This window comes from Rhizopus delemar, genomic scaffold, assembly GCF_000149305.1.
Source record: "Rhizopus delemar RA 99-880 supercont3.5 genomic scaffold, whole genome shotgun sequence".
Lineage (NCBI taxonomy): Eukaryota > Fungi > Mucoromycota > Mucoromycetes > Mucorales > Rhizopodaceae > Rhizopus > Rhizopus delemar.
Window position 1 is genome coordinate 2,025,860 of NW_027137831.1, and position 27,062 is coordinate 2,052,921.

General features: G+C 34.2%; 10 protein-coding genes across 10 annotated transcripts; 2 read left to right on the forward strand and 8 right to left on the reverse strand.

Annotated features, from left to right (window-relative positions):
- Positions 1–1,345: 1,345 nt before the first annotated feature.
- Positions 1,346–2,395, reverse strand: RO3G_07536 (uncharacterized protein; the record flags this gene model as incomplete). The annotated part of the gene is made up of 4 exons (XM_067662126.1): positions 1,346–1,658; positions 1,708–2,014; positions 2,082–2,189; positions 2,236–2,395. 4 exons carry the CDS (start codon positions 2,393–2,395, stop codon positions 1,346–1,348), a joined length of 888 nt encoding a protein of 295 aa, XP_067518227.1.
- A 604-nt stretch (positions 2,396–2,999) lies between these two features.
- RO3G_07537 (uncharacterized protein) lies at positions 3,000–4,554 on the forward strand (the record flags this gene model as incomplete). Its single annotated transcript, XM_067662127.1, has 4 exons — positions 3,000–3,007; positions 3,055–3,569; positions 3,720–4,454; positions 4,538–4,554. 4 exons carry the CDS (start codon positions 3,000–3,002, stop codon positions 4,552–4,554), a joined length of 1,275 nt encoding a protein of 424 aa, XP_067518228.1.
- A 536-nt stretch (positions 4,555–5,090) lies between these two features.
- RO3G_07538 (uncharacterized protein) lies at positions 5,091–7,091 on the reverse strand (the record flags this gene model as incomplete). Its single annotated transcript, XM_067662128.1, has 5 exons — positions 5,091–5,736; positions 5,790–6,167; positions 6,219–6,455; positions 6,511–6,991; positions 7,049–7,091. The coding sequence occupies 5 exons, from the start codon at positions 7,089–7,091 to the stop codon at positions 5,091–5,093; spliced, it is 1,785 nt and encodes a 594-aa protein (XP_067518229.1).
- Positions 7,092–7,541: 450 nt separating this feature from the next.
- On the reverse strand, positions 7,542–8,417 carry RO3G_07539 (uncharacterized protein; the record flags this gene model as incomplete). Its single annotated transcript, XM_067662129.1, has 6 exons — positions 7,542–7,590; positions 7,645–7,670; positions 7,729–7,854; positions 7,910–7,993; positions 8,169–8,256; positions 8,308–8,417. 6 exons carry the CDS (start codon positions 8,415–8,417, stop codon positions 7,542–7,544), a joined length of 483 nt encoding a protein of 160 aa, XP_067518230.1.
- Positions 8,418–9,226: 809 nt separating this feature from the next.
- On the reverse strand, positions 9,227–13,332 carry RO3G_07540 (uncharacterized protein; the record flags this gene model as incomplete). The annotated part of the gene is made up of 6 exons (XM_067662130.1): positions 9,227–9,863; positions 9,922–10,750; positions 10,803–11,691; positions 11,747–11,822; positions 11,869–12,017; positions 12,073–13,332. The coding sequence occupies 6 exons, from the start codon at positions 13,330–13,332 to the stop codon at positions 9,227–9,229; spliced, it is 3,840 nt and encodes a 1,279-aa protein (XP_067518231.1).
- Positions 13,333–13,959: 627 nt separating this feature from the next.
- On the reverse strand, positions 13,960–14,279 carry RO3G_07541 (uncharacterized protein; the record flags this gene model as incomplete). Its single annotated transcript, XM_067662131.1, has 2 exons — positions 13,960–14,034; positions 14,082–14,279. 2 exons carry the CDS (start codon positions 14,277–14,279, stop codon positions 13,960–13,962), a joined length of 273 nt encoding a protein of 90 aa, XP_067518232.1.
- A 717-nt stretch (positions 14,280–14,996) lies between these two features.
- On the reverse strand, positions 14,997–15,245 carry RO3G_07542 (uncharacterized protein; the record flags this gene model as incomplete). Its single annotated transcript, XM_067662132.1, has 2 exons — positions 14,997–15,121; positions 15,176–15,245. The coding sequence occupies 2 exons, from the start codon at positions 15,243–15,245 to the stop codon at positions 14,997–14,999; spliced, it is 195 nt and encodes a 64-aa protein (XP_067518233.1).
- A 1,582-nt stretch (positions 15,246–16,827) lies between these two features.
- On the reverse strand, positions 16,828–17,792 carry RO3G_07543 (uncharacterized protein; the record flags this gene model as incomplete). Its single annotated transcript, XM_067662133.1, has 3 exons — positions 16,828–16,939; positions 17,013–17,116; positions 17,166–17,792. 3 exons carry the CDS (start codon positions 17,790–17,792, stop codon positions 16,828–16,830), a joined length of 843 nt encoding a protein of 280 aa, XP_067518234.1.
- Positions 17,793–20,738: 2,946 nt separating this feature from the next.
- On the forward strand, positions 20,739–21,256 carry RO3G_07544 (40S ribosomal protein eS25; the record flags this gene model as incomplete). The annotated part of the gene is made up of 2 exons (XM_067662134.1): positions 20,739–20,747; positions 20,942–21,256. The coding sequence occupies 2 exons, from the start codon at positions 20,739–20,741 to the stop codon at positions 21,254–21,256; spliced, it is 324 nt and encodes a 107-aa protein (XP_067518235.1).
- A 791-nt stretch (positions 21,257–22,047) lies between these two features.
- RO3G_07545 (uncharacterized protein) lies at positions 22,048–24,247 on the reverse strand (the record flags this gene model as incomplete). The annotated part of the gene is made up of 9 exons (XM_067662135.1): positions 22,048–22,556; positions 22,608–22,678; positions 22,728–22,778; positions 22,831–22,901; positions 22,955–22,979; positions 23,126–23,679; positions 23,738–23,908; positions 23,965–23,993; positions 24,097–24,247. The coding sequence occupies 9 exons, from the start codon at positions 24,245–24,247 to the stop codon at positions 22,048–22,050; spliced, it is 1,632 nt and encodes a 543-aa protein (XP_067518236.1).
- Between the last annotated feature and the right edge of the window lie 2,815 nt (positions 24,248–27,062).

The window sequence follows — 27,062 nt, forward strand, 5'->3', positions numbered from 1 at the left end:
CCTACAGCTCTATTTGAACACTTAACATATTTGAAGATAAAAGGATTAAACATAAAATAGAAAGGAAATCGTACTTGAAAGCCTAGTGAGTCTCTACGTAACCTCTATATTAAGTTTCAAGTCGTGAGAGAAAGCCTATTTAATTAAAGTATTATTCAGGGACCAAAATGAACTTGAGGTTAATCATACAATTGAGCTTAATGGTCAGCATAAGCTTTTATATGATTGATATCAGGCAGGAGCCTTAATGAACATTTAATAAATAAGATAATGTATCCAGCACTTGTTGTTTATCGTACAAGGTTTAGGTAATCCCATATGAACAATACGCATTTAATGAAATACCATCATGACAACAAGGGGTATCTACTTGCAGACAATTAAAAACAGACTTGCTCTTTCTGTAATGTCTATCAATTTAAGGTCAATGTAAAAGCATGACTTGCATCAATCCAAATTCTTGCTTCATGAAATGACTAAATGAATTTTGGTATTTTTTTTTCTTAGAAATATTACTCGTAAAGGATATGAAACACGGAAGCATCCAGTTTAATTATTAACCAATATTGCCATTGTTAGGAACAAATTTCGATTCTGAGTCGCGTACCAGAAACCATGGCAATAGAATAGTCAAATCTCCATCATATTGCAAAATTAACTAATAGTGATTTGCGAAATAATGCAAAAAGTGAACTATATAAATTTGAAAACCAAACTAAAAGTTCTTTTCGAACTATGAAAACACTGTACAGTGAACATTGATTTGTTAGGATTAACTTATGTCTTCTGATCGGGTTGTTTTGCTATTTTATAATAAACTCTTGCTTTAATTAGTACAAAAGAAGAGAAAAGAACTGTGTATGGAAAAAAAGATTTCGGTCTTATTTTTTACTTAGTTATCTTTGCTTATCATAACTTACAACAACCAAGAAAAGCTCAATTATTGTGATAAGAATTAATTGACTCAGTCATACATTTCACTACGTTTGAAAGTAAATTAGAGAAATCATTCTCTTAGTTGTTAATATGATATCATGAATTTAATAACAAATACATGAAGCAAGCAGATTTGGCTTGTTATTTGATAAAATCAGTTGTAAAAAAAAATTAAACCGTACCTGAGAAAGGCTTCACAATCACAAAGCCTATTTTTTATATTAAATTAATTTTTCATCCATTAAAAGAAGGAGAGGGGGGGGAAGCAGTTGATCACCCCTTATTTTCTGGATCGACAAACCTGAAGCTATACGCTGGTTAAATGTCAAAATACTACAAAAGTGTTTAGAACTTTGGGTACATTTTAATTTAAAAAAGGGAAAACAAGAAAAGGGTATTATATGAGTGTTTATTTGCTACCAAGAGAACATTGTTTAGTTTCAAGATCAAAGATAGTTTGTACAAGATATTTGCTTCCAGCTAATTCTAAATTATAACTTCCACTTGTCTCTTGAGTGACATTTCCAAATTGATAGGAAACTGTTCCTTTACCGGAACAAAAATCACCTAATTCATAATTTGTATTGTTTTCTGAAATAATCCAAGCATTGTTTCTTGGATCTGTCAAAATATCTTGAATTTCATGAGAAAAGATGGTAATCGCAGCATCAATGGCTGGTGAGTTATTTGGTGAAGAGTTAACATTGACTTGAGGCATACAACTATTATCGAGATATTTAGTTTATAATTTTAAATATATTTATAGAGTACCTGCTAGAGCACCTTCCAGGATAACCAATGAACATGTATTGAAAATCATTGCTGTAGCTATTATATCCACAATTGGTTGTACAAAATTCAGAGTCATTGACATCAGGACCACCCATGATAATATAAACACCGTTACTATCCAAGCGGTTGACGGGAGAAAGATATCCAGAATTAACAGCATCTTCTACAATTTGCTTATGAATATCATTTGTCAAGTTGAGTGAGTGGCTTCCAGCATCGTTCACTGCGGCTGCTAAATTGAGTGGTCCAGTTACTGTTCTTCCAGAGTTATCAGAATATTGGTTCACTAAATAAATGATATAAGTTCTATGTACACAATGAATAAATAAACAAAAATAAAAATAAAAATTTACAGATTTTAAACCAAGGACTGATTGAAATGTTTTCGACAAAGTTCATAAAAGTAACTTGTTCTTGTTGTTGTTGAGTCGAAGACCAGTTACCATAAAATATAATATAAACTATACTCAAGTAAATAAACTATAGTTTATATTGTTGCCCAGTTACCATTCACTTTATCATGAAGAATATTTCCACCTTGATTTTTAAAAGAATTTCCATATTGAGAAATAAGAGTAGAAGTACTTTCACTTGTTGAATTTTGTTGAGCAAAGATTAGTTTAATAATAAAAGTGAATAGACATGTAACCAAAGTCAATAACTTCATTTTATATAAACAGAAAAGAAAAGAGGAGACAATTAACTTTCTTTTTTGGAGTCTAAAAATATAATTTTAAATTGAATTTTGATTGGGTGTTTACTAATTATTTTATTAACAGTTGTGCTACTTGCCCGCCACTAAAAATAAAAGCAACGTTTAATAATAAAGACACGCTGTGTGTGTATTTATATCTCGTTCATAAAGAAGGGATGTCATACAAATGAACCAAGGCACAGTTGTTATAATTTATAAGCAGTCTCGGTTTTTCATTTCAATGTTTCAAATTTATTCTCATTCATTTTAGTATACCTGTGCATAATCTTTGATGTAGAAGATAATTCGTAGAAAAGGACATTTTAAAAAGGATAAATATTATGTGCCTACAAAATAAAAACAAAAACATAAAGGGGAAAGTAAGTGAAGAAGAGAGGGGGGTGTGAGTTTGGTCAAGGGATGAAGAAAAAAAGATGCAAGTCATTTCTCCTTAAAGAAAAGGTAAATAGATATAGCTTTTGAGTCCCCCTATTTATACCGTTTTTTTTCTCTTTAACAAATCTTTAATTTGTGTTTATACAACATTGATTCATGGTGGCAACCCACGACACATTAGATGGCTCTGTAAGCCATTCAAATACTAGATCGAAACAAAAATCCTCATCTCGTAGACCTTCACACCATCGAGCTGGTCTCACTACACATGGTCGTAATCAACAACAAAAGAGAAGATCCAGGTCCGTTTGTTCTAGCGCTCAACAACCACCTCCAGATCATCGTCGGCCTTCTGCTCCAGCTGCTGCAAGTAATACTCCACGTTTATCCATTGCTGACCGCTTCATGTCGCCCAATTATTCTAATGATAGCACATCAGTACAGCAAAATAGTATATCGCCTACGATGACATCTTTAGAGTTACAGAATTCAACATCCACTGATTTTCCTACCAATGCAAGTAGTACAGGTCGACTTTCAGTTGCTGAGAGATTCATGCACAGTATTACCTCTGATTCGTCACTAAGTACTTATAACCAGCAATATCGAGACAGATCCATGTCTTCTTTTTCCGGTAAAACACTTCAAACTACAACCATGTCACAAGAAACGGGAAGGTTGACTATAGCAGAGACTTTTATGAAAGTCCCTAATCTAGAGAAACAAAGCGCGTTTACTTATGAGGGAACAGGTAAAGAAAAATAAAATAACGAATGCAGTTTATTTTACATTTACTGACTTGAAATAGCTCATCCACTGGATATAAACCAATCAGCGCCGTTTGATGATACAAGCATTGATACCTATTTACATCCCCTATCCGATTTGAATTTTGCAATAGATACAGGAAGGATAAAAAGACCCTGGGGTAGTCAAGATACCTTGATATATCAGCAACAACAAAGTGAACAAAAGAAAAAGCCAATCTATGTACAATTTACAGCCTATAGCAGTGATGCACCGTCCATTTCATCAAGAGATTGTCTTGCTATTCCAGAACATAATCGTAATGCTAGACGTTCGATTCTCTTGAGCGATGATATATCTGCAAAGTACAATAATCAAGGAAGCAGTGATTGTGCTGACTTAGAGATAGGATATGAAAAACCAAATGACAAGCATTGTTATACAGAAGAAGGTCAATATGTAGAAGATGAAGATGAAAAGGAAGATGAAAGCGAGGAAGAAAAGAAGGAAAATGATGAAAAGAACAAGGATTTAAAGAAATCAAATACACAACCAAAGAAAACAACCTCAATGGTTTTACAATACAATGAGGAAATAGTAGACCCGCCTGGAATTTGGCTAGGATGCTGCTTTATCAGTTGTCGACAGAGACCAAACCAACGACTTGGTCAAAAGCAAAAGCAGTATCAACACAAAGATTATAACAAATCTGCTTCAAGGAATCGAAGTTGTGGAAGAAGAGGTTGGGTGATTTGTATATTTCTTTGCTTGATTGCCTTCATTCTAGTGATTTATTTTGTTTGGCCACGTACACCGTTAATGCGTATCGAGGGTGCATCTCTAACATCACCAGCAAAGATATCTGAAACAACGCAAGGTGTCATGGTGGGTAATGTGGCATTTGAAAGTGATTGGTTAGTGAATATTACTGTGGACAATCGTCAAAATCACGTTCCTACACGTTTGACTCAGATCCAGGTGGTAGCTAAGGACGCTCTGACGGGCCTGATCATCGGAAAGGATATTCATAATGATTCTCCTAATCCGGAATCTATCATTATCTCTCCTAACGCAATCACAACCATACAGGTGCCTATCCATGTGGATTATCAAGCAAGAGATTCAACAGATACCACTTTTTTGGATCTCATCAAGGCCTGTTCTCCAAAACATGCTCTTAATATGAACGGCGCTCTACTGCCTGCAGGTCAACATGAAGCTTTGCCTTTACACTTCTGGATCACTTTGCACTTTTTTGGGCTGGATTGGCTAGGTTATAAGCCAACAGTTATCGCTACTCCTGCTACAGGTGGTTTTGTATGTCCTCAATAACAAAAAAAAAAAAAAAAAAAAAAAAAAAGCATATTTATGTAAGAGGGGAGAAGGAAGGAAGAAAGACAACTGTTTGTATACCGCATAATATTTTTTTTCTAAAAAATCTGTATAAAAATAAATTTATAATAATAATGGCATTGCTTGAGGATAGTTATAATATTGTTTATTAAAAAGAAAATAAATAAATAAATTATGCTTGTAAAAGCTCGCGTACTAAGCCTTTTTTATATCCTGTTGCCATATTATAGTTGGCCAACTTAGATTTGAAATATTCTTTAAGGCCCAGAAGGGATACGTGTCTTGTTCTTCCATTGATAGCAACATCAAAATCAACAACTTTGTTGACACGGAACAAGTACTCAACAGTAGCAGATATACTAGCAGCGTGCGATAAAATGTAATTTTCATCAAGTTTATGCTCAAAAAAGGCCCTGACAGCACCATTGACATAACTAGGTCCTCTTTTGACACGGTCAAGAGCTTGATCCCAAGCGACATCCTCTCTAATTAAATTAACAACCGAGTCGATCACTGGGAATGATATTTTGGTGTCCATGATTTTAGTAGCAATTTCAAACAAGATGTCTTCAAATCTTTGACGGTACTTGGGTACACTAAGGATACCGGCTGTCAGAGGAAGTTCCTCTATTTTTCCAAATTCACTGTAGTCTCCTACCAAAATAGATTCCATTTTAAAAGGTCCATTGCCCATATTGTAATCAAAATCCCAAGGAATATACACAAATCGACCGACTTGGGGATCCTTGTATAGGTAGTAGTTGTTTGTATTTTGCAAGTAACCATCGCCAAATCCAAGGAAAAATTCAACAGCCATACTATAAATAAAAGCATAAGCAACTCTTGTAAAATGAATAATCGTTATACTCACTTTGCTAAAAACCCATCAACATCAATATGTTTTTCCCATTCTACAGCTGCTGTATTTTCCATAATAACCCTATCACGTGCGTTCAGCATCATCGTGCTCTGATCATTAATAAACTTGGTGAAATCATTCAATTCGTTGAAACTGTTCTCTCCTTTTGATGGAGCCTCTGATATTTCATATGCAGCATCTTTGAAAGCACCCAACCCTTTGAATGATAAATCTGCACGATTATTACTTGATCTACCACCATGTCCTTCATAAAGAATACCATTATAGTATACTTTGTCCCTTTGACGATTAAAATTTTGATTAAGCCATGTTGTATCATATTTCTCAGTTATAATAAATAAGCCAATTGGTCTATCATTAAAGTATACTCTATAACAAGGGGATTAGCGATTACTTTTTTTAGTTTTAAAATAAAATTACCTAGCAAAAGATGCTCTTGTCGCTGGTTGATTTACAGCACGCAATATTTCAGTTGTCAAATATTCACGAATATAACTTGGGTCATTATCTGTTGTACGTAACTTTATATGTCTGAAGCCATTTAGATTGTAATCATTCTTAGGAATCTTGATTATATAAGGAAGTTTGTTAAAGTATCTTGAAGTACGTCCACTAATACTAAATCCACAGTTGACAAAATGCTTTACTGTAGTAGCACTATCATTAATATGAGTAAATAATAAAAATACACGATATGCTATACGATACATACGTTATATGGGTGATATTTGTTTCGATATCAATATCATCAAGATACTTATCATGTATACGGTCCATATCTCTTGGATGAGCAGTAACATGTATCGTACTAATTTCTCCATCAGGATGCAAATCAAAATCATCCACTCTATCGTAATTCTGTTCACCAATAGAGATTGGATTAAACCTCAAGACTTTTTTGGCATTCCAATTACGATTATAGAACTCATTAAAGGTCCACTTGCTCATCACTGGGTTTCTTGTAAACTTTTCTCTGTCAATGATTTCTGAAGTTCCTTTTCTTAACTTGGCATAGTAATAAGGCCTTCCTCCAGGAGCTTTGGCTTGCAATACGATGTCGCTCTTTACAGAGGGAGAAAGAATATAAATTTGATTGTCAATGACAACACCAGCATCAGTTTCAGGGGAGTTAAGGATAACGCTATACAATGTTTGTGCATAAACCTGGAGCAACTGGCATGATAGCAGTAATACTGTGTACAAAATTAAGCTTTAGCATTAAAAAATAATTGAACAAAGATGTAGTTTACTAAAAGATAACTGCAGAGCTGGTGAAGCTCTACTTTTAACCATCGATGATTAGAAAGAGTGGGAGAGAAAAAAAGAGAAAAACGGGAAAAAAAAATAAAGGAAGAAAAGAAAAAATTGGTTGGTATTTTATACATATGTGAACTACAATTCCTTTGTAAAGAGAATGAGAACTTCTGTTTATTACCTTATTAGTTCCACATTCCTCTCGATTGGTATTTTATTCAAGACCTTCCCATCATTACATTTGTTGAATAATGTTTTCTAGATATTTTAAGATCTTCCTTAAATCGATTTTGGTTTAAAGCTAAATCGCTATCATCTCAGTACTCATTTTTATTTTAAATAACTAGATATTAGGCACACATCTAGTCTTTTATTTGTCTTTCATTTTTAATAAAATAAATAAAAAGTGATTTGTGTTGGACTTGTTTTATTGTTATTCCATAATATGCTATTAGTTTGAAAAAAAAATATATATAAACAAATTTCGTTTTATGAGCTACTTAGTTGATGCACAACCCAATCTAGACCTTCATACAATCTAAAGAGAGCATTATTATTATCATTTGCTTCACAATCTTTCTATTCTTTATACCCTTCTCCAGTTAAAGCAGAACAAGCCTAAATGTTAACGTTTTAATATGCAGCATAGATTTAAAGGGGCTCATCGCGTTGTTACCTGAATGTGCCACTGCCTATCCTTTAGTTTGCTTAAACCCAATGCTTCTGAAATTTTTGCGGCGCCTAAAGCTCCTTTGACATCTTGCTTATTTGCAAAAATAAGTAAACTGGAATTTTGCAATTGCTGCATTATACAGGTTTAATAAAAGAATATTTGCATATTACTCAAAATCACTTACATCACTTTCCATCATTTGATGTAATTCTTGTTCGGCTAGATGAAGTCGATTCAGATCTGTACTATCAATGACCATGATCACTGCCTAATATATATTACTATCGTCTTGTTTTTCAGTGGAATAATATTGTTATAACCTCTGTATCTACATAATATGTCTTCCAGGTACTTCGTAAAGATTCTTGCCCTCCAATGTCCTTTTTTAAAATTGTTCAAAGCATTACAATCTTGAGAGGCATTTTTATTTGTATCATACTAACCCACATTAAGAATTTGAGGTTTTTATACTCCACTTCTTCAACATTACTTCCAATAGTAGGTGTAGTAGTAACAACTTGATTCATTAAACTACAAGTATTGTTAAGAAGTGCCTGTTTTACATTATAAAATAAAGCTTACAGTTTATACAATATTGTTGTTTTACCAGCATTATCTAAGCCTACAATAATTAACTTTACTGGAGTCTTTGAAAATAAGCGACTCCATAAATTGCTGAATATAACTCCCATACTTTTTGTTCAAGTGAAAAAAAGAGGGGAAAGGCGTATTTTAACTTTTTCCTTTTTTGGATAACAAAAGTTATTTGAAAGTCAGGAAACGATTAAACAATTACATCTTTGCGTGCTTACTCTGCTGTGAAGAAATCAAGTTCTTGAAACATCTATTCGTCTCTTGTTCATAAAAATGAATTGCCTTGCAACAAATTCTTTAATGCCTATTTTCTTATTTAAAGTTCATTAGAAGCCATATCTATCATTTCCTATAGTTTCTTGGCCATTCCATTCTGGTTCCGACTACATATATCCGGTTACAAGCTAGTCAAACCATTCAAGGTCATCTGGCATCATCACTGGCGGTATATAATTGACAAAAAATCTTTCAATCCGCAAACCATGAGCATTATAGTCTGTCAGTTTTACCTTACATTGATTTAAAAGAAGATTCTACCCGCACAACGCAGTTAGTCAGTTATTATCATATTTGAAACTTCATACGTTATCTGCAGCGTACAGCTTATCGTTTAGTTCTCAATATTTCTTTTTATTTCTTTTTCCTCAACCCAATCCGAAGAACACCTCTCTCTCTTGACGTTTGGCCCTTCTAACAAAATCGATTTATGACGGAAATTTTATTTTCTCAATTAGTTAATAACTTTTTTTTTTTTTTTTTTTTTTTGATTATTTGGGAAAAAAACATTACAATTCTATTTACTAGTTTTAAATAAAGAGGAAGGGGATAGGGAGTACAATATTATATAAATAATTTAGAATACAAGAAAAAAGAATTAATACAAGTAGATTTTACTCACACAAATCAATCACAGAGATTTCTTCTTGCCTTTGACTAACTCAATTTCACGAATAATATCATTATCATAAGGCCAATATTGATGAAGATAGTGTTTTGCTGTCATACGAGGAATAAAACAAGCGACAATGGTCAAGATGAGTACTAACCAATATGAGCCAGTACCAAATAGACGCACATGACCTGCAAAGATAAACGTATTGAATTGAGCATAGATACCTACAAAGGCATAATAGACCAAAATAGATAAAGAAATAATCAGTAGCTGAATCCAAGTATAACTATAAAGTGAAAAGACCACAAACAGATTGGCTACACAGACAGCGATACTTGAAACAATGGTACCAATTTCATAAAGCCCATTCGCGTCATGACCTGTTGGGTCAATAGCACCACCGACCAAGAGCATATAAGGGAAAAAGAAGCAAACACTTGATTGATAGATGGAATCAACGATAGTAAGCCAAAATCTCCATACTTTAAATTTATCGTTTCGCAATCCCATGCGATAAAGTTGAGGATAGTTAAGAGAAATCTTTGCATTTAAATCTTGATCCCAAATACCCAAAAAGATGATTGGAAGGGAGGTGAATATCAAGTTATATAATGTCACAAGTGCATATTCAAACATCATACTGCCATTGAAACTATTGCAATATGAGTTAGTTTACTAATGAAAACATAACACTATCTGAGATTACTTACTGGCAAAATATTTGATACCAAAATAATACAAAAGTCCAAACAACATTCTTGAAAAAGAAGCCCATAATCATTTCTGCTGTTCGCAAATAAGACCATCTTCCGTGCACCAATAATAATTTTCTTAGAAATCTAAATTGTGCAATAGCGTAATCTGAGGCCATCACAGCCTGCCGTCCTTCAACACCAGAGATACCGATACCTACGTTCGCTTCCTGAATCATCGAGACATCATTAGCGCCATCACCAATCGCTAATGTCATAACCTTAAGTCCCTTCTTAACCAAACGCACCACTTCAGCCTTTTGTTTAGGACTCACTCTACAACAGATAACACTAGCACAATGCATACCAATTGCCAAAATTTTGTCTTTTGCATCTGGCTCTAGTGAATACTTGAGTGTCAAACCATCCACCACCAAGGCATATCTTTGTTCTCCTTCTTGTCCGATTTTGCTTAATGTCTCATCCAACAAGTTGTGTGTGTCAGTACGGTTGTTTGCCTTTAGAATCAAGAGCTCCATATCTGTCGTCAGCAAATTACAAGCATATCCAATATTGATAGCAGTTTCTGTTTTATCGCCTGTCAAAACCCAGAGCTTGATACCCGATTTGGCTAATTCCGCAATTGTCTCGGGTACACCGACCTGCAGACGATCTTCAATCGCCGTGCCACCCATTAAGAGCATATTTTGTTCAATCTCTTCGCAGACGGCATCCACACGCTCTTCACGTTGAATAAGGCTGGCTGCTGCTTCCTGATATTTTCTATTCCACACTTTATACTCTTCTGGAGAGATGAAACGATAAGCGAGGCAAAGTGTACGAAGACCTAATATCATAAAGTTAGTTGTTTCATTTTTATATACATCTTGTGTGCTTACCTTCATTAGCAAACAATTCTAAATCTTTTGATGTTACATCACGAAGAGCCATCTGTTCAGATTCCAAGTCTGTTTGTCCTCCAAAATTCGAGCAGAGACGTTCATAAATAATGGAATCAGCACCTTTACAAAGCAATACAATACGATCTGTGTCAGCTGGCTTGATGATGACACTCATACGCTTCCTGGTTGAATTAAATTCAAGTATGTTCAACAGTTCAAACTCCTTCTTTTCGCCCTTGATATTCACGAGTAACTTGTTTGCATCTCGACCTAAAAACACAAACCCCAAGTCTCTTGCGGTCGATACCAAAGCAGCTTCGTCGGGTGATTGTGCCTTGTATTCAATAGAGTCAGGATTTTCCTCATCGAGTCTTTCGGCAATGACTGAATGACAAAGAGCCAAGGTTTGATAAAAGTGAGTGATGGCCATCGATTGCTTTGTGGTTTCTTGAGCTAAATCATCAAACAGTTTAGGGTCTACAAAGGTAGGATTTGGTCCCACAAATGGATTATCATATAATTTGGCTTGCTTTGAAAACATCTCTTTTCTAGATTCCTCCAATTGATCAGTGCTCATCGTCGAATCATCACCCTGTACGATTTCTTCCATACCAAGACCTTCTTCATCCACTATATCCTTTTTATTGTGCTGGCTTTGCTGTCGTTTTAATGCACCCATGGTTGCTTCTGTTGTACCAAGACCATAAGAAACACCATTGATGGTACACTTTCGATATTCCATGACATTTTGTGTCAAAGTACCCGTCTTGTCCGAGAAAATGTATTCAATTTGACCAAGGTCATCCGAAATATTCCATGTCTTTGGGACACAAGGTGTATCAGTTTCTTCGTGATACAGATCGATATCTGCAAAAATGAAATAAGCCTATAGAGGGTGTAAGAATATACTAAAGCTAACATATCTTTTTTGGGTTGCTTACGGCTAATGTCTTCACTATTTCTACTGATATATACAGTGATATGGGCACAATATTTTGATACAAGATGAGCGTGACCCTACATTTATGTGTTAGTAATTACGTGATGACAACTGTTTTCTTACCAAAAAGTAACAAATCCGGAATAAGAACCATTCGATCCTTCAATTCCAAAATCAAAATACCGAACAGACCCACTACTATTAAATTGTACACTATCCATAATTGAACTGACTATACAAATAACAGCCAAAATACAAAAATTGGCAATGACCTAAAAGATGTGTTCATTTTTTTTTAATTAAAAGACGTGATCACATTTTGCTTACATGTGGATTGGTAGCCTTTGCCATTTTACTACGCTTTGAAGGTGTTCTACCTGTATTCAGCATGATCTTTGTTTCGCTTCCAGTATAGACTACAACACCAATTACCCATTTTGTATTTCTCAAGACGCATCCACGCAACAAAATGTTACTGTATGTTACAGCATCTGCCTTCTCATGAGATACGCCCGACCGAATCGTTTCGGTATCATTCGTATCCACTTGCCAACGAAGGACAGCGCTGTATTGATAAATGTTGACGTGGGGTGGTTCGCTTTCGATATAGAATCGAGCCTGTTCACAATCTTGCTCGCTCTCTATGTTTGCTGTACCAGGCAAGCCTTGTCGCTGCTTCAAGTTTGTTTCACCATCTAAATTCTGAGTCTCTACATAACAAATATTGTCTGTCTCTGAGGTAGATAAAATAACAATATCTGCTGGAATATCTTGATCATTTTCAATCTTGACATAGTCTCCAACATTGAGCTCCTTCCATTTAACATGTTCCCATTTTGTTTGTGTGTTGAGTGTAGTTGTGTTGGACGGAGTTGCGTTGGGCTTTGCTGTAGCAGGTGCTCTTTCTGAATCGACACGATAGAGTACTGAATGAGGTATTGAGCCCGGTCTGTAACATTGTTTTTTCTGCACTAAGTTTTGATTGGAGTGATTGGGTCTAAACATATTTGATAGCTCAGATCGTATTGTGTCAGATCTTTGTCTAACAGATCTCATTAATGTCTTGGGTGGTTGTTCAATAGAAGAGGAAGTCAACGGTAACTTATCCTCTTCTTCCTCCATTGCCATCTTTTTCGCATTTCGATTAATTTTGATTTGTCTATATTGATGTGCATATTTATTTTCTGAGCCAGAAAGTAATGAAAGGTAACCTAGTACAACATAAAGATAATACCAAGTCCCTTTAGATATTTCTGGTATATTCACATTCTTCCAATTAGCCAACTTGAGCACTTTTGAATTATTGACGTGGTCATCGCTTTGATTTCTTTTCCAGTCTTCAAATGCATCCTTTATAGCTGTAATAATCAAAATTGCAATCAATGGTAATGCTGATACAGCTGGTTCAGTGACACCAAAAAGTGGTATACATTGTAATATGACCAAGAATAAAAAATACAAGTTGGCTACATTTCTAAACTGTTCAAACAGGTTCTTGGGAATAAATGATATTGGCGTATATTTGGCTGTTCTCACTCGATTACTAACATAATTTGTTTCCTCTAAATCTTCTTCTGGTACTTTCATATTTACATATATCTTTCTGCGTGTTTGCATATACGATGATGTTGATTCTGTACGTCTGAGTGTCTCATCATTTTGATCTTTTACTTGTTTCTTTTTAAAAATTCTTTTATGAAACATTTTATAATAAAAAAAAAATATAGAAAAGAAGCCCAGAAAAAAATAAAGAGCGATCTCTGTTTTTTTTCCTAGTGTTTTAGTACCACGTGCAATTATAGAGGCGCGGTTTTTTTATTCGTTCGGCTAAAATGTTTATTTTTTTATCAATGAGAGTCATTAATAATCAATACTCATTCAATGGCACTCATTGTTATATCATTTAAAGAATTATGTTCATGTTAACACAGACTTTTATTTCTGCCTTACATATCCTTTGTTCTTATTCTATTTTACTGAAAACAAATCCTTTCCAAGTTACACGATTAAGGCTCATTGAATTAACCGAAAAAAAAAAGTTTTTGTTTTCTTATGTTTATCCGTTTTACGAATGAAGGGTCAATCTTTTTTAACAAAAATGGAAAAAACGATCAACTTTTTTATTTGTTATACAAATAACCCCCTTCACAAAAAAAAACACGATACAACACGACACGAATTTTTATATCAAAACCCATTTTTTTTTTATTTTGTTTAACGGGAAGTGGCAGCAGCCTTAGGGGCAAAGCCCTTGGCTTGTTGCTTGCTGACCTTGGATTGAGAAGCAGCCTAAAAGAAAATGAGTATTTTATTGTGTACCAACCACAAACACTTACAGAGGGGTTAGCCTTCTTAGCGGCAGCGGCAGACTTCTTGGCTTCCTTGCTCTTGGCAATAGCAGCTTGACGAGCAGCAGCACGGGCATCAGGCTTTTGGTTACGCTTGGCACGGATGGCATCCCAAGAGGCACCAACAACAGCACGTTCATGCTTGACAGTACGACGAGAACGCTTCTTTTGAACTTCTTCGGTCATACCCTTCTTGTTCAAACGACGGTAAATGGCGGTCCATCTGATCTTACGAGGGTTCAAACGTTGGAGAAAGTAAGATTCGGTCTTACCGTTGATGAAACGGAAAGTCTAATTTATACACATTAGGTCTCCTTTTTTCTTCTCACACAGTTTGTCTTTTTCTATTGATTTAATCACTTACTCTAAAAAGAGATAGAAATTAGATTACATGTCAATTTCATAACATCTTGTTTGTTTACCTAGAATCGATACGAACATAGGTCTTACCCTTGGCAGGATAGATCTTTTGACCAGAGAAAGAACAAATCTCAAGCCTATATAAGATTTATATGAATGGATCAACTTATAGGGAATAGATTGATGTTTTACTTCATTGTTATGAATGGATGCTTATGGGAGAGCTGAAAGAGAGAGTATAATAGGGTCTTGCTTTGCTCATTGCTAAAGGGACCCAGCGGTTTGTCCTGTCCCCATTCTCTCCAGTGTTGACTATAACTATCTGTTCATGTCCGGCCCGGAAAATTAATGGTCGAGTAAGGAATACTTTGCATTTTTGTCTACGCGTTTGCAGTGTGTTTTACTGTCTCCATCAGACACCACATGTTGATTAAAAGGGAGGGAGTACTATGTTATACAAAAGAAAAGAAGTGTTTTATAAATAGTCTTATGTTTTAAAATTCAAACATGATGCTTTTTATTGATTAACAAAGTAAATTGTGTTTAAAAATCTAACAAAAGTTGAGGCAAAATCCTCTCCAAAGCTTCGACATTGATAACCTTCTTGTTTGTTGTTTGTGAAGCAATAGACATTGCTTCTAGTTCAGCAGAAGATCGGTGTACAGCCTCTATTAAATAAATTAGATGTTATTTTTTTTTTTTACAATAATGCTAGTTCTTACCAACAACGAACAAACGCAGAAATTCACTGGAGAGTTGTATTGCCTCTTTATTTGCTACAACATTTCTCATTTAGCTAATTGGCAAATCAAATAGTATGAAGAAAAACCTTTAGTAGATTCGTTTTTCCATTCTGACTTGAATGCGTTGTGAATGACATCCTTAAAAAAGCTACTGAATATAATGTCTTATAATATTGATACTTTTTTTCTTTACTGGATTTAACTCTTGATTTTCTTCCATTTTTAAATAGGCATGAAAAAAATAAAATAAAAAAATAAAAAAAAAAACTGAATTTTCGAATATGTGACTAAAAACATAAATGCTTGGTCTATACAAAAGTTGAATGATGGCTACTTTTGTAGGAACAGAGCATGTTTTTGACTTGATCAAGTTCAGTTTTATGTAAATTTATCATAAAAATCAGTTCTCTTTCCTCGTTTTCTTCTCTTTTTGCCCAAGGTCAAACTGTTAAAGTGAAATCTATGTGCTCTCAACAAGAGCCGGGCATTATGACTGCAATTTCTAATGTCAAATTCTGATCTAGTTTATTAAAAAAAAAATGCATGATTCAATTTCCTTATAGAAAGCAAAGCATACATTGAAGTATTGAAGAAGATACCTGACAAATTAAAGACGTCTATTAAAAATTACTTCACTGCATATTAGTAAACTAACTTTGAATGTAGTATTATTCCATACTTTCTCCAGCTCGGATATCTTTGATTGCTTTGTTAAACCAATATAATCACAGCAATCGTTTGTTGAGTAGTGATGTACTTGGTGACCATCTATATCATCTCCGAAAAATATTTTGGACATTTGTTTGCTACTAAGATCAACCATGACAAGTGTGGAGTGTTTATTGATCCCTTTAATAATGAAGTCATTAAAAAAATACTCTTATATCAGAGTACAATAGAATTGCACTTCAATTCATAGCAAGAACAAGACGGGTTGGAAATGAAGTAGTCAATGCATCAGTAAAAGAAGAAAAGGGATACAAAGAGGAGTTGATATACAGAAAGGAAAAAAAAAAAAAAAAAAAAAAAAAAAAAAAAAAAAAAAAAAAAAAAAAAAAGGTAATATTGAAAAATGTTTGCTGATTAGCATGAAAATCGTCCAAGTTCTGTAATGATAAATGACAGATTCTATTTTTTATATTTGATAACAATGTGTACAACAGAGATTCAATTATATTGAAAAGGAATAATCGTGTTGCGAAAGAATCCTCTGAGACTCGCTAAAGCGACGATAGAAACAAATGGATGATATTGTTGTCAAACTTGAAGAAATTTGTTCATCCAAAGCATACAAAATCATTCATGATTCCCCTTTTTTTACATGTCCAGATATGGTGAATTCTCTCTTGATCATTACCAAGCATGTTTCGGTCTATGAAAGCATGAAAAAAAAAAAAAAATAACCTTTGCAGCACAAGTAACTTTTAAAAACATCGGCCAGAGTGATACAACAGAGGCTTATTACAAACTATGTACAATTAACTGTATCGGATATGATCTCTTCTTCTCAAGAAATATAGATTTTCACAATAAAAAAGCCCAAAGTGTTCCATGTCATCATCATTTGACAAAAACATCTCTTGTAGTTGATTTTAATATAAATAACACAACTATCCAATGCTATTACTTGATCATCCATAATAGTCCATTGAGATATTTGAACCATTATTGTTATTATAATCACTGCTACTGCCACTACTAGTGCTGTTATTGCCATTGGAACTACAGTCTGCCAGGTTGCCACTTCATACTATTTGTGTCAAATTTTCATTCATAAAAAAAAAAGACGATTTACTTTACAACCTTTTCTATTTACCTGCTACTCGAAGGTGAGTCTCTTTTGAGTCTTTTGCGTTGACGCATGATTTTTTTATTTTCTTCTTGTTTACTTTTAAAATCTGTTAAATAAGCTTGATAATCCTATCATTATTTGTTAGGTTCATAAAACGAATGCTGAAGTGACATTTACCCTGTATTCTTGTGTTTGCTTATATTTATTAAATGCATCCATATATTCATCTTTTGCTCTCATCGCGTTACGTTCATACAGTTGTTTTTCTCTTGCACATAAATTTTTCCACCTGTCCCCAACTATTTTTGCAATATCCGAAAAGGATAAATTATGATCCTTAAGCTGGGCTCGTGCTGTGTTAGAAAACATGACATAGGCTGAAGGGGGTTTTGCAGGTGCATTGGGATCTGGTTTAGGGTGTCTTTTATATTTTCTAATGTACCCATTATTGGATGATTGATCACTATTCTCATCATCTTCATCAAAGGATGTTTTCCCACTATTTGTTTCTTTCACTGTATTTGAATCAATCATAACAGACGAAAAAGGAGAAGAAGATGACCGAATAGAAGCATATCCACTTGAGCTTTCACCACCTGTATTATTATCTTTGTGAGATATAGCATAGAATGAACTACTACTGGTAGGCTTCATGACTCTAGAAGGAGGGATAGAATTAACAATGATAGGCTGTGATTTAGGTATTCCATTTAAAGTAGCAATCTCTCTTTGAATCAATCTTCTGTGACCTCTCTTGACATTCAATGCTACAAAGTCCTCTTCTGTTATCTCATGTACCTTCATTTTGTTATAATACGTCTTTTGTCAGAAAGAGGCAAAAAAACAAGAGACTTTACAACAAAACGAACAACTACTAACACAACTTACCGCATCCATTGTATCAAATCCTTCTTCAATAAACACATTCACATATTGGTCAAGATGACACTTTCTCAAGAACTCAATCACCTCATTTTTACCCGATCGAATAACGTTATTATATGTGTTTATCATCCTTTCATAATCAGCCTGCTTCACTGTAAGCTTTCCTTCTTTCTCTTTTCTATTTGTCTTACTTGCCTTTTTCTAATTTTTGTATTGTACTTCTCTCTATTTTTGTTATATTGACGTATTATTCTTCACCCCTTTTTTAGTTGCAAGAAAAAAAAAAAAAAAAAAAAAAAAAAAAAAAAAAAAAAAAAAAGGAAAAAAAAATATTTTTTATTAAAAAGTATCCAATTGCCATATTAGTAAATAGAACAAATATGTTAAATTCCAGAAGATTCTTTGATCCCTTATTAAAAACTGGGACTTATAGCAACCATCTTTCTAATAAAACTTATTTCATTATAATAGATCCAAGTTACATTATACGATACATACACTCAATAAACATAGAAAAATATAAATCATATCAACTTGTAACGATATATACGACTTCCCCTTTTTTTTGTTATATTAAATATCATTCATTTGTACTCACTCGCTCACTCACACAATCAATTCTTTCTTTTGCCTCCTATCTTTGAACTCCTTTTGTAAAAGATGGACATCTTCCTGAATACAATAACAAAACAGGGTATTTTTAAGTAAAATGTGAATGGCTTGATTGATTTTCGGGTGATTTGAATGAAGTAGCTTTTCTATTTTAATTCGTTTTCTTTGGTAAAAAACAACTTAACTTCACATTGAAAAAGAACTTTTTTTTTATTGTACTTGAATGAGACTATACAAAAACAAAACTTTAAACATACCTTCCAAGCTATACCTAAAAAATATTCGTCATGATCATCGCTGAATAGCGAGCTATGATTTGGTGGAAGTTTGTGCCAAACAGTGTACAAAAGCTCCTTTTTTCTCAACAGAAAATAAGATGATTTTCACCAATGTCTCCTAATTAAGCATTTGTTTTACGGTTTTTTTTTTTTTGAAATATTCTACATCATTGACCCCCCCCTTTTTGATTTTTGCATAAATCGGTTACTGTTTCACTTTGTTTAAAATCAAACAACATCTTGTGTTTAATCCTATCCGCCTATATTTCTTATGAAAGACACACCAACATGTTAGAAGGTTGCTAAAGTATGCTTTTGATCCAAATCAACTTGCAAGTTACGTTTGATCCCACCTGTGTTCTTTCTCTCTCACTTTTTTTTTTTTTTTTTTTTTTTTTTTTGCACGTGAACGAACTCAAGAAATGCCACAAGAGTTAACAATGAAGACCAGAAACTAAAAGGGCATTTTCTCCACACTTTTGTTTTTAGAAAAAGAAAATGACAAACATGAAATGAGTCTTCTTTTTGATATTCAATTGACAAACGAACACATGCAAGGGGAATAACTTTAACACTCTAAAGGCAAATTACTATCTTTGGAACCTTAACAAACTAATCTTCCCCTTTCTTGGTTTAGGGTCACAGCATGTCTCATTTTCCAAAATAAAGATAGCTTCGATAGACAATATGCAGGATGTTAGATGAGAAACCTAAAGTGGAAGATCGATACATGTTGTATTTTTTCTTTGTTTTCAAAGAGATTATTTCAGTGTGTGGGTGTTAACAGGATTCTCTGATCAAGAATAAGCAAGGTATCGAAAGAGTAAAGAGAAGAAGGGAGTTGAGGGCATAAGAGAAGAAGTAGAAAAACAAAGGAGAAGCAAGATGCTTTTCTTTTTTTTTTCACGTTTAGTTATTTTGAGATAATGCACAACTAAAGCTGGACGAATGGAATCGAGAACCTACTTTTTTATATATGCTTTCTCTTCAACACTGTCATCGTAGCACAAACCAAGGCTGATGTTTACAAGTATGTTTATGGTTATTAAAAGGAAAGAAAAAAGGAGGAGGAAAGAGAAGGGGAGAATGAATAGTACAAATACAAACTTTCTTCTTTGTTAATTTTTATCATTTTTCTTTTAATCATGGACACTTGCGCAAACTGTACGCGAAAAGTTTATTTGATTGAAAAAGTAGAAGCAAATGGTCGCGTATATCACAAAATATGTTTCAAGGTAAGAAAGAATCAATAGACTCGTTTTCACAAGTTGACAGGGAGATTCATAGTGTAAAGATGAAGGATGTCGACTGACTTTAGCAAACTTTCATTATTACGGTGGCAACCTCTTTTGTCCGAAACATGTTCCAAAACTAAACGCAATGATATCTTTAAAAACAACCAAAGTAATACATTCCTTGGAAACATAATAAAAATGTTAAAAATGTCTTTTTTTTTTCTATCTTTCGTTTCAATGAATGATAAATACATTATGTTTCTTTAAGTAATAGAATGGTATTCATCTGCAATTTAAAAATAACCCTTAATGCGAATCTATGTCCATTTTAAGAAATTGCTTGATTTTGGTTGACATTGGACCTTATATTATTCATTGGGGAACTGACTTTGTACTATGGACCCATATTTATTCATCAAAACTATATGTCTTATTCATTCCTGAGAGCTTGGAAATAACTCCAGTCGTAAAGCTTCTATAATATGTTTCTGCAAGCAAACAACTTTATAAAACAGCCTTAAAAAAGGCAGATCAACAAAATCCGTTAAAACTTTAACCTCTCCGATTTTTTTTTTTTTTTTTTTTTTTTTTTTTTTTTTTTGGCTCGGAGTACTTTTTTTTTGTGCGGGAGAGATGAAAAATGAAGAAAGGGGGGGGGGAAGCAAGTGATGACAGTGCAAATGCTCATAGAAACATGACATCCAAGCCTATCCTCTGTTTTATTCTTTCTCTAATTCATAATGGTTAGTGTTCATCCATCATTAAATGAAGATGATCTGTCTCCCTCATTTAAGAAATCAATGGTCTTGGACATTGAATGAAAATTTAGCTTGGAAGCAACTTTAGAGAGGAAAAGTGATTACATTTTCGACATGAGGGAGACATAGAATTATCTTGTGCTTTGAATTTCACTTCAACCATGATTCATTCATTTTTACATTAGGCAAAGAAAGACGTTGCTGCCAAGCCTAGCTCTTCCTCTGGTGGAAAGAAAGCCAAGAAGAAGTGGTCCGCTAAGAAAGTTAAGGATAAGGCCAACAACTTGGTTATTCTCGATAAGCCTACTTATGAACGTTTGTTTAAGGAAGTCCCTACTTACAAGCTCATTTCTCAATCCGTTTTGGTTGATCGTCTTAAGCTTAATGGTTCCTTGGCTCGTATTGCTATTCGTGAACTCGAATCTCAAGGTTTGATCAAGCCTATCTCTCGTCACCACGCTCAAATCATCTATACTCGTGCTACTGGTGATGAAAAATAGAGGAATAAACAAAATTCTTAAATGTACATACGTGTGTTTATGTGTATATTTCTTTAAATAAAACATCGTAAAAGAATATTTTCATTTAATGCTTTGTACATTAGATACTACTCGTGCAGTTGGATTGACATCCGAAAAGTAGGGATATGAGGATGACTATAACCAATGTATTTACTTGTAAAGAACAATGTGATGGTTTAATAGAGATTATGAGTAGCACAAGATTGTCCATCGAAAAAGATTCACAAATATCACGACTCTGCCCATATCCCCTACAACACTTGTATATTCTCAATTTTTTTTCTATCTGCTCATTTCAATTTACTTGCCTATATTTTCAAAACTTGTGCCACTCATCTTTTGAATAGAGCCCTCATCATTACAGTACATTATTTTACAGTAAAATGGTGCTGCAGGTATAAAATAAGCTTAAAAATCTTGCCTGGTGTCAAAGAAAGCCAACCATTAAAAATGAACAGCACAACCTCAAAAGCCAATCTAAAAATATTGAATAGGACGAGTGCCATTTCCTCACAAGTAGATTGCTTGAAATCTTATCGGTTCTTAGCATGTACAGACTTTAAAACCCTATGAGACGCACTAAAAACTGAACTGTGCCACTTGTAATGTCCCAATCCATATTTAATAAAGGGTACAATGCCTCAATATGCTCATTTTAAAATTATTATACGGCATTATAAATAAGATTTTAGTGGAATGTCCCTCTCCTCAAAATAAGCCTGTGAATATAATGTATTTCTCGAATCCTTTGTTTTTATTCGACCAAGCAATTAAGAAAAATAAGACCATCCAGGAGAAGCCAAGACATAGACTCTATCTGTTCTTTTCAAAACCAAGGAAGGAACAGGGTTAGTATAAACAAAAGAAAGCTCATTTCCCATGTTTTCATCAGGCGCACGTAGAAGACCCAGAGTCAACACCTCGTGGTCTAAGATCAAGCTTTCAAATAAAGCAGAGAATGGTTTATCAATAAACGAAGGTGGCATCAAGATGAGCATAAGGTGCCTAGAATTTTTAAAGAAGTAAGGATGAAACTTGGTTCTGCACGTCAGCATGTGCTCAGTATCTTTATCGTAAAGAGGACCTGGCATTCCACACAGAGCCTTGATGACAGATACAATATCCGGTTTGTAGTAAGTTTGGCTTAATAAAACATTGCTGAGTAGATTATCGACCACAACGTTACCTGCGGCATATGCAGGCGTATAAAACACATCAATTTCTTCAGCAACGTCTTTTCCTTGTAATAAGTGCATGAATCGAATATTGGATTTTTCCACTTTAAAAATAGTGAGTACATTTTATGACTTCACAAAAAGAAAAGCTTTACCAAGATTCACGATGCGTGATGAGCCATGCGGTCTATCTTGAAGAAGTAAATCAAGAAGATGGCTTGTCATGCTATTATAAAATTAGAATCATTATTCAATGTATATTTCATGTCACTTACATAGCTGGACTGTCTGAGGTTCTCTGATGCAAGTCCAGGCATTCACTTTCACTAAGTAAAATGAATAAGGTGTTGCAAACCATATCTATTGAAAGAAACATACCTCATTACAACCACTTGCTTTGCTCTTTTGACTCCAGCTTTAATTAAATCGTCAGGGTGTTGACAATCGCCCTAATGATACTCATATTAGAAACGCAATGGTGCGAATTATATTTACAATTTACCAGCATGAAAAAAACTTTAGGAAATCTACATAATGATTCAAATGTTTTGTCTGTTGGTAAAGAAGTACATAAAAAGACAATATCTTGCAACTCATTCGGCTTTAATTGAGGACATCTAAAGTTAGAAGTAACATGATGATCAGCATCTTTTTTTTTTAAAAAAAAAATTACCTTAGGTTGAAAATAAACTTGAAAATGTTTGATATTTTTTGGTGCATACATACTACGATATGGCCCGTTAAGTTCTCTGCAGACTCAATTGTCAACTCGTGTAATTTAGCAGGCTCATCCAACAAGTAGCAAAGAGGTGAATCTTCAACATCTGCATCAGGGTTCTCCAGAGAAGGCAGTTGACCCAGACGACTTACAAGTCTTCTACTGCCTGTTAAAAGCGCCATACGAGGTGTCGGTAGCTTAGCCAATTGAAATTTTTGGCGTATAGAGGCCATAGTTCGATTTGATTCAGCAGAATTGGTATGGTATAGATTACGAGAGCTACTTTGTGGCATCGGTGATCCTGGTCCTGAAGGGTGTATATTATTCAGCACGCTTTCTTCATTGCTAGCCGGAATAGGTTCGTTGACTATTTTTGCATCGTTTTTTACAGAGGATGATGATGATGATGGAGCAGGTGGAGCATGTTCAGGCGTCCCTGTCAGTTTGCCATATTCTGCCGTACGTTTTGCCAACACATTGTCAATTTTTTCTCGAACATATTTTACATTCTAAAAGAAAAACAGGTATATCAGCGACATCGCAAAGATGCGATAATAAAGAATTTACCAAAGCATTGACGTCATTTAATTCCCTTGGGCTTTCACACATATAAACACATAGATCATCAGCTTTAATAACATAGTTATCTTCAGGGTTCAAAAGCATTTCTCTGTGCTCTGGGCTGTCCAAATAGGTTTTTACACCAAACAAAATGGCTTGACATTCAGTATAAACCACCTAAAACAGAGACAAGTGTTATAACGTGCTTTCTTTCTTTGATTTTTAACGCTTACCCATGCTGCTTCCTTGAAAGATAAACCCACTAATGCTAAAGGAGGCCTGTCCATGTATATCTCGTTGCATGATCCATCATCTATAAAGCCATTAGAACCAAAAGCCTTACAATCACATTGCTCAATGTTTACCATACTGCGCTTGCCATGATTCGTCATAGTGGTCCATGGGCCGCCTTTGGTGCAAAAGGTTAGTCAACAAGGTAGAGGCACCACGACAACGACAGTTCATGGCCAATAAATATTGTTTAAACTCTCTAACGCAAATAATCTCTTTGGCCATCTTTTGATAAACAGCAGTAGAAGGCGAAAGATTATATGTATAGATATCAACATTATGGACCACTGTATGGCAATAAAGTGACCATAATCTAACCGTATTGCGTTCATCTTCCTTTTGAGGGTCTGAAGTATGTTGATCTATTGGTAAAGAATGAATTTTTAATCTATTTTTACAGCCAGAGTTATTTAAAGACTGACCTGAAAGTGTAAAAATGGCAGAAGCTGATCTTGCTTGCTATAGTTAAAGATTGTTAGCATCTTTCATAGAGTCAAGTGCCAATGAAATCTTAATATTCACCACTCGCTTTAAAGCTTGCTCGTCCTTTAAAATAAGCCTATAAGTATAATATGTATCAAAATAGAATTTGTCTAATACTAACTAGAACGGAGCCATGTATGAATTGAATACGATGTCCCCACATTGAATTTCTCTCCAAAAATTTTAATTCTTCGTTCGGTTTATTTATATCTAGAAATACGACATTCAAGTGAGGTTCTGTGTTTTCCTGTAAATTTAGAGCTGTTTAGATAAACAAAGAATCTTGAGTAGAAAGCAGATGGACTTACTGTATTTAGAAATCCATCCAAGATCTCTGTCACTTGTTCTGCTCGAAAAGAGCCAACAATCAGTATAAACGGCTTTGATGAATCAGAAACATATCCTCCCCAATCTGCCAATTTTTGGTTATTCCAATATATATGCATATACTTTTGTGACTTTTACCATTCCTTTTTCGTAGTGTACTTAGAGCATCCGCGATTAAATTGGGTAATACTGCCAAGGAAATTACGATTAACAGCATCATAACTATTCTACTGCCCTCGGTTTGTGGAGTGATATCTATTGATGTTATTTTTTATGAGTTTTTTTATTTCTTTCTTTTTAGTTTCAAGTTACTTACCGCCATAGCCAACTGTGGACAAAGTTACCATGACAACATAAAGGGAGTCTAAAATCGAGTAATTAACGTTTCCAAAAGTTACTTCGCAGTACTGGAAAGCTGATAATCCATTGTATAGTAATACGATAATCGTGCCTGCCAAATGTATCAATTTTGTTTTCAGGGCATCAATAGGTTTATCTATAATAATATTGTAAACTTATGATCTAATATGGCATCTGTTATTCACAGTGTTACCTGACATTAAAAGATTTATCTTGATTTTCATAGCACTTTTAATTCTTAGTAAAAGAACCCAACTTCTTAGGAAATAAGGAACTAGTCAGGCAAATGGCTCGTGAATTGTGTGTATAAGAATAACAGATGAGTATAACATACCGTACAAAAACCGACCGTTTCTTATGAAGACAGAAATCAAAAAGGGAATTGTAGTTAATGTCTCAATAAAAGATCTAAAGCTAAATAATACACTCATTGGTCTTCCAGTCAAAACAATGCCTAAACAGAACAGATTATTCTAGTGATTAAATAAGCTGTAGCTACTTTCAAAAACATCTTACGCATCAAAAATGAAGCAAAGTTCCATAAACTAAGCACAACACACAAAAGCCTACAGAAATTGTCATCTAGTCAATTCCTCATAAGTCCTCGCAAGTATGTATAAATTACCATAGACAATGTGATCTCCACTTAAACAGCCAAAATGGTTCTGTAACAATACCGGCTTCTTGCTTCATTTCAACTAGATAGGAAAGACAAAGTATCATGTCCACAAGTAAATCCGTATAAACCTGTTTTTCACTGTCAGGTTTATTGTTCTCTTATGATCTATATTTTTTGACTTACAAAAAGGATGATACTTTTATTTCCAAATAATATTTGCTTTGTTTTGAGAATACGGGTATCATATTTCAATGTTCTCATAAGTTTTTTGCCTTTTGTGAAAGGTTGGTTTCCATTTCTGAAAAAAAAAAAATACGAGGTCAATCGAATATCCTCTTTGCGTATCTCTAAACACTTTTTATTTACCGTTCAATAAAGCGTGCTTCTCGGTATTTTTCTCGAATTGTGCTCAAATTCACTTTATGTTTTCTTGTAGCTCGACTATCTAAAGCCTTCATCGGAGATGAAACATATTCTCTTACTTCTGCAGCACTAACAAATTATTTAAGTATAATTGTACAAATACAGTTAAAAACACTGTCATACTTTTGATCCAATTCGGGTAAGATAAGATCGTCCGAAGGCATTTGTATTATATCATCCTTATTATCTTCTTCCTCAGACTGTGTCGCACTTCTGACAATATGTGATAATTTACTCACTAGCTTGGGACGATTGGACTCGTGGTGTTTCTGAAGACGTTTTTTTCTTCTTCTAGCCAGCTTTATAGAAGCAAACTCTTCACTACTTCCACCATGGTCAGAATAATGATCTTCTGATGGTTGATTTAAAGAAGAGGTTGATAATCGCGAAGATCTCTGAACTTGTGCTGAGCCATAAATTGGCTGGGAATTGTCAGATAGTAAACTGCTCTCTTCATTTTTTTTTGCTTCAATTTCTTTTCTTGAAGTATACTCACTTGCCATTAGAAAGGCGTGGTAGTAAGAAAAGTGGAAAAAAGAAGGGTGTAACAGCAAAATTTTGTGTGTTGCCACGACAGTCAAATTATATGGCGGAGAATTAAATTGTTTTCCCCTTTATATTTTGCATTGCATTACTTTGCACTGTTTTTTTCCTTTTCTTTGTTTATCGCCCTTTACTTCCATTGGTATAGAAACGATAACCATCTTATGTAGTCCTTTCAGTTTTTGGCTTTTCTACTAGTTTGCTGTAAAGGCTTTGGTTATCTATCGGGTCTATTCCGGATCCTTAATTAAGTATTCCGTGATAAGCTGAAGTACGGGACCCGAT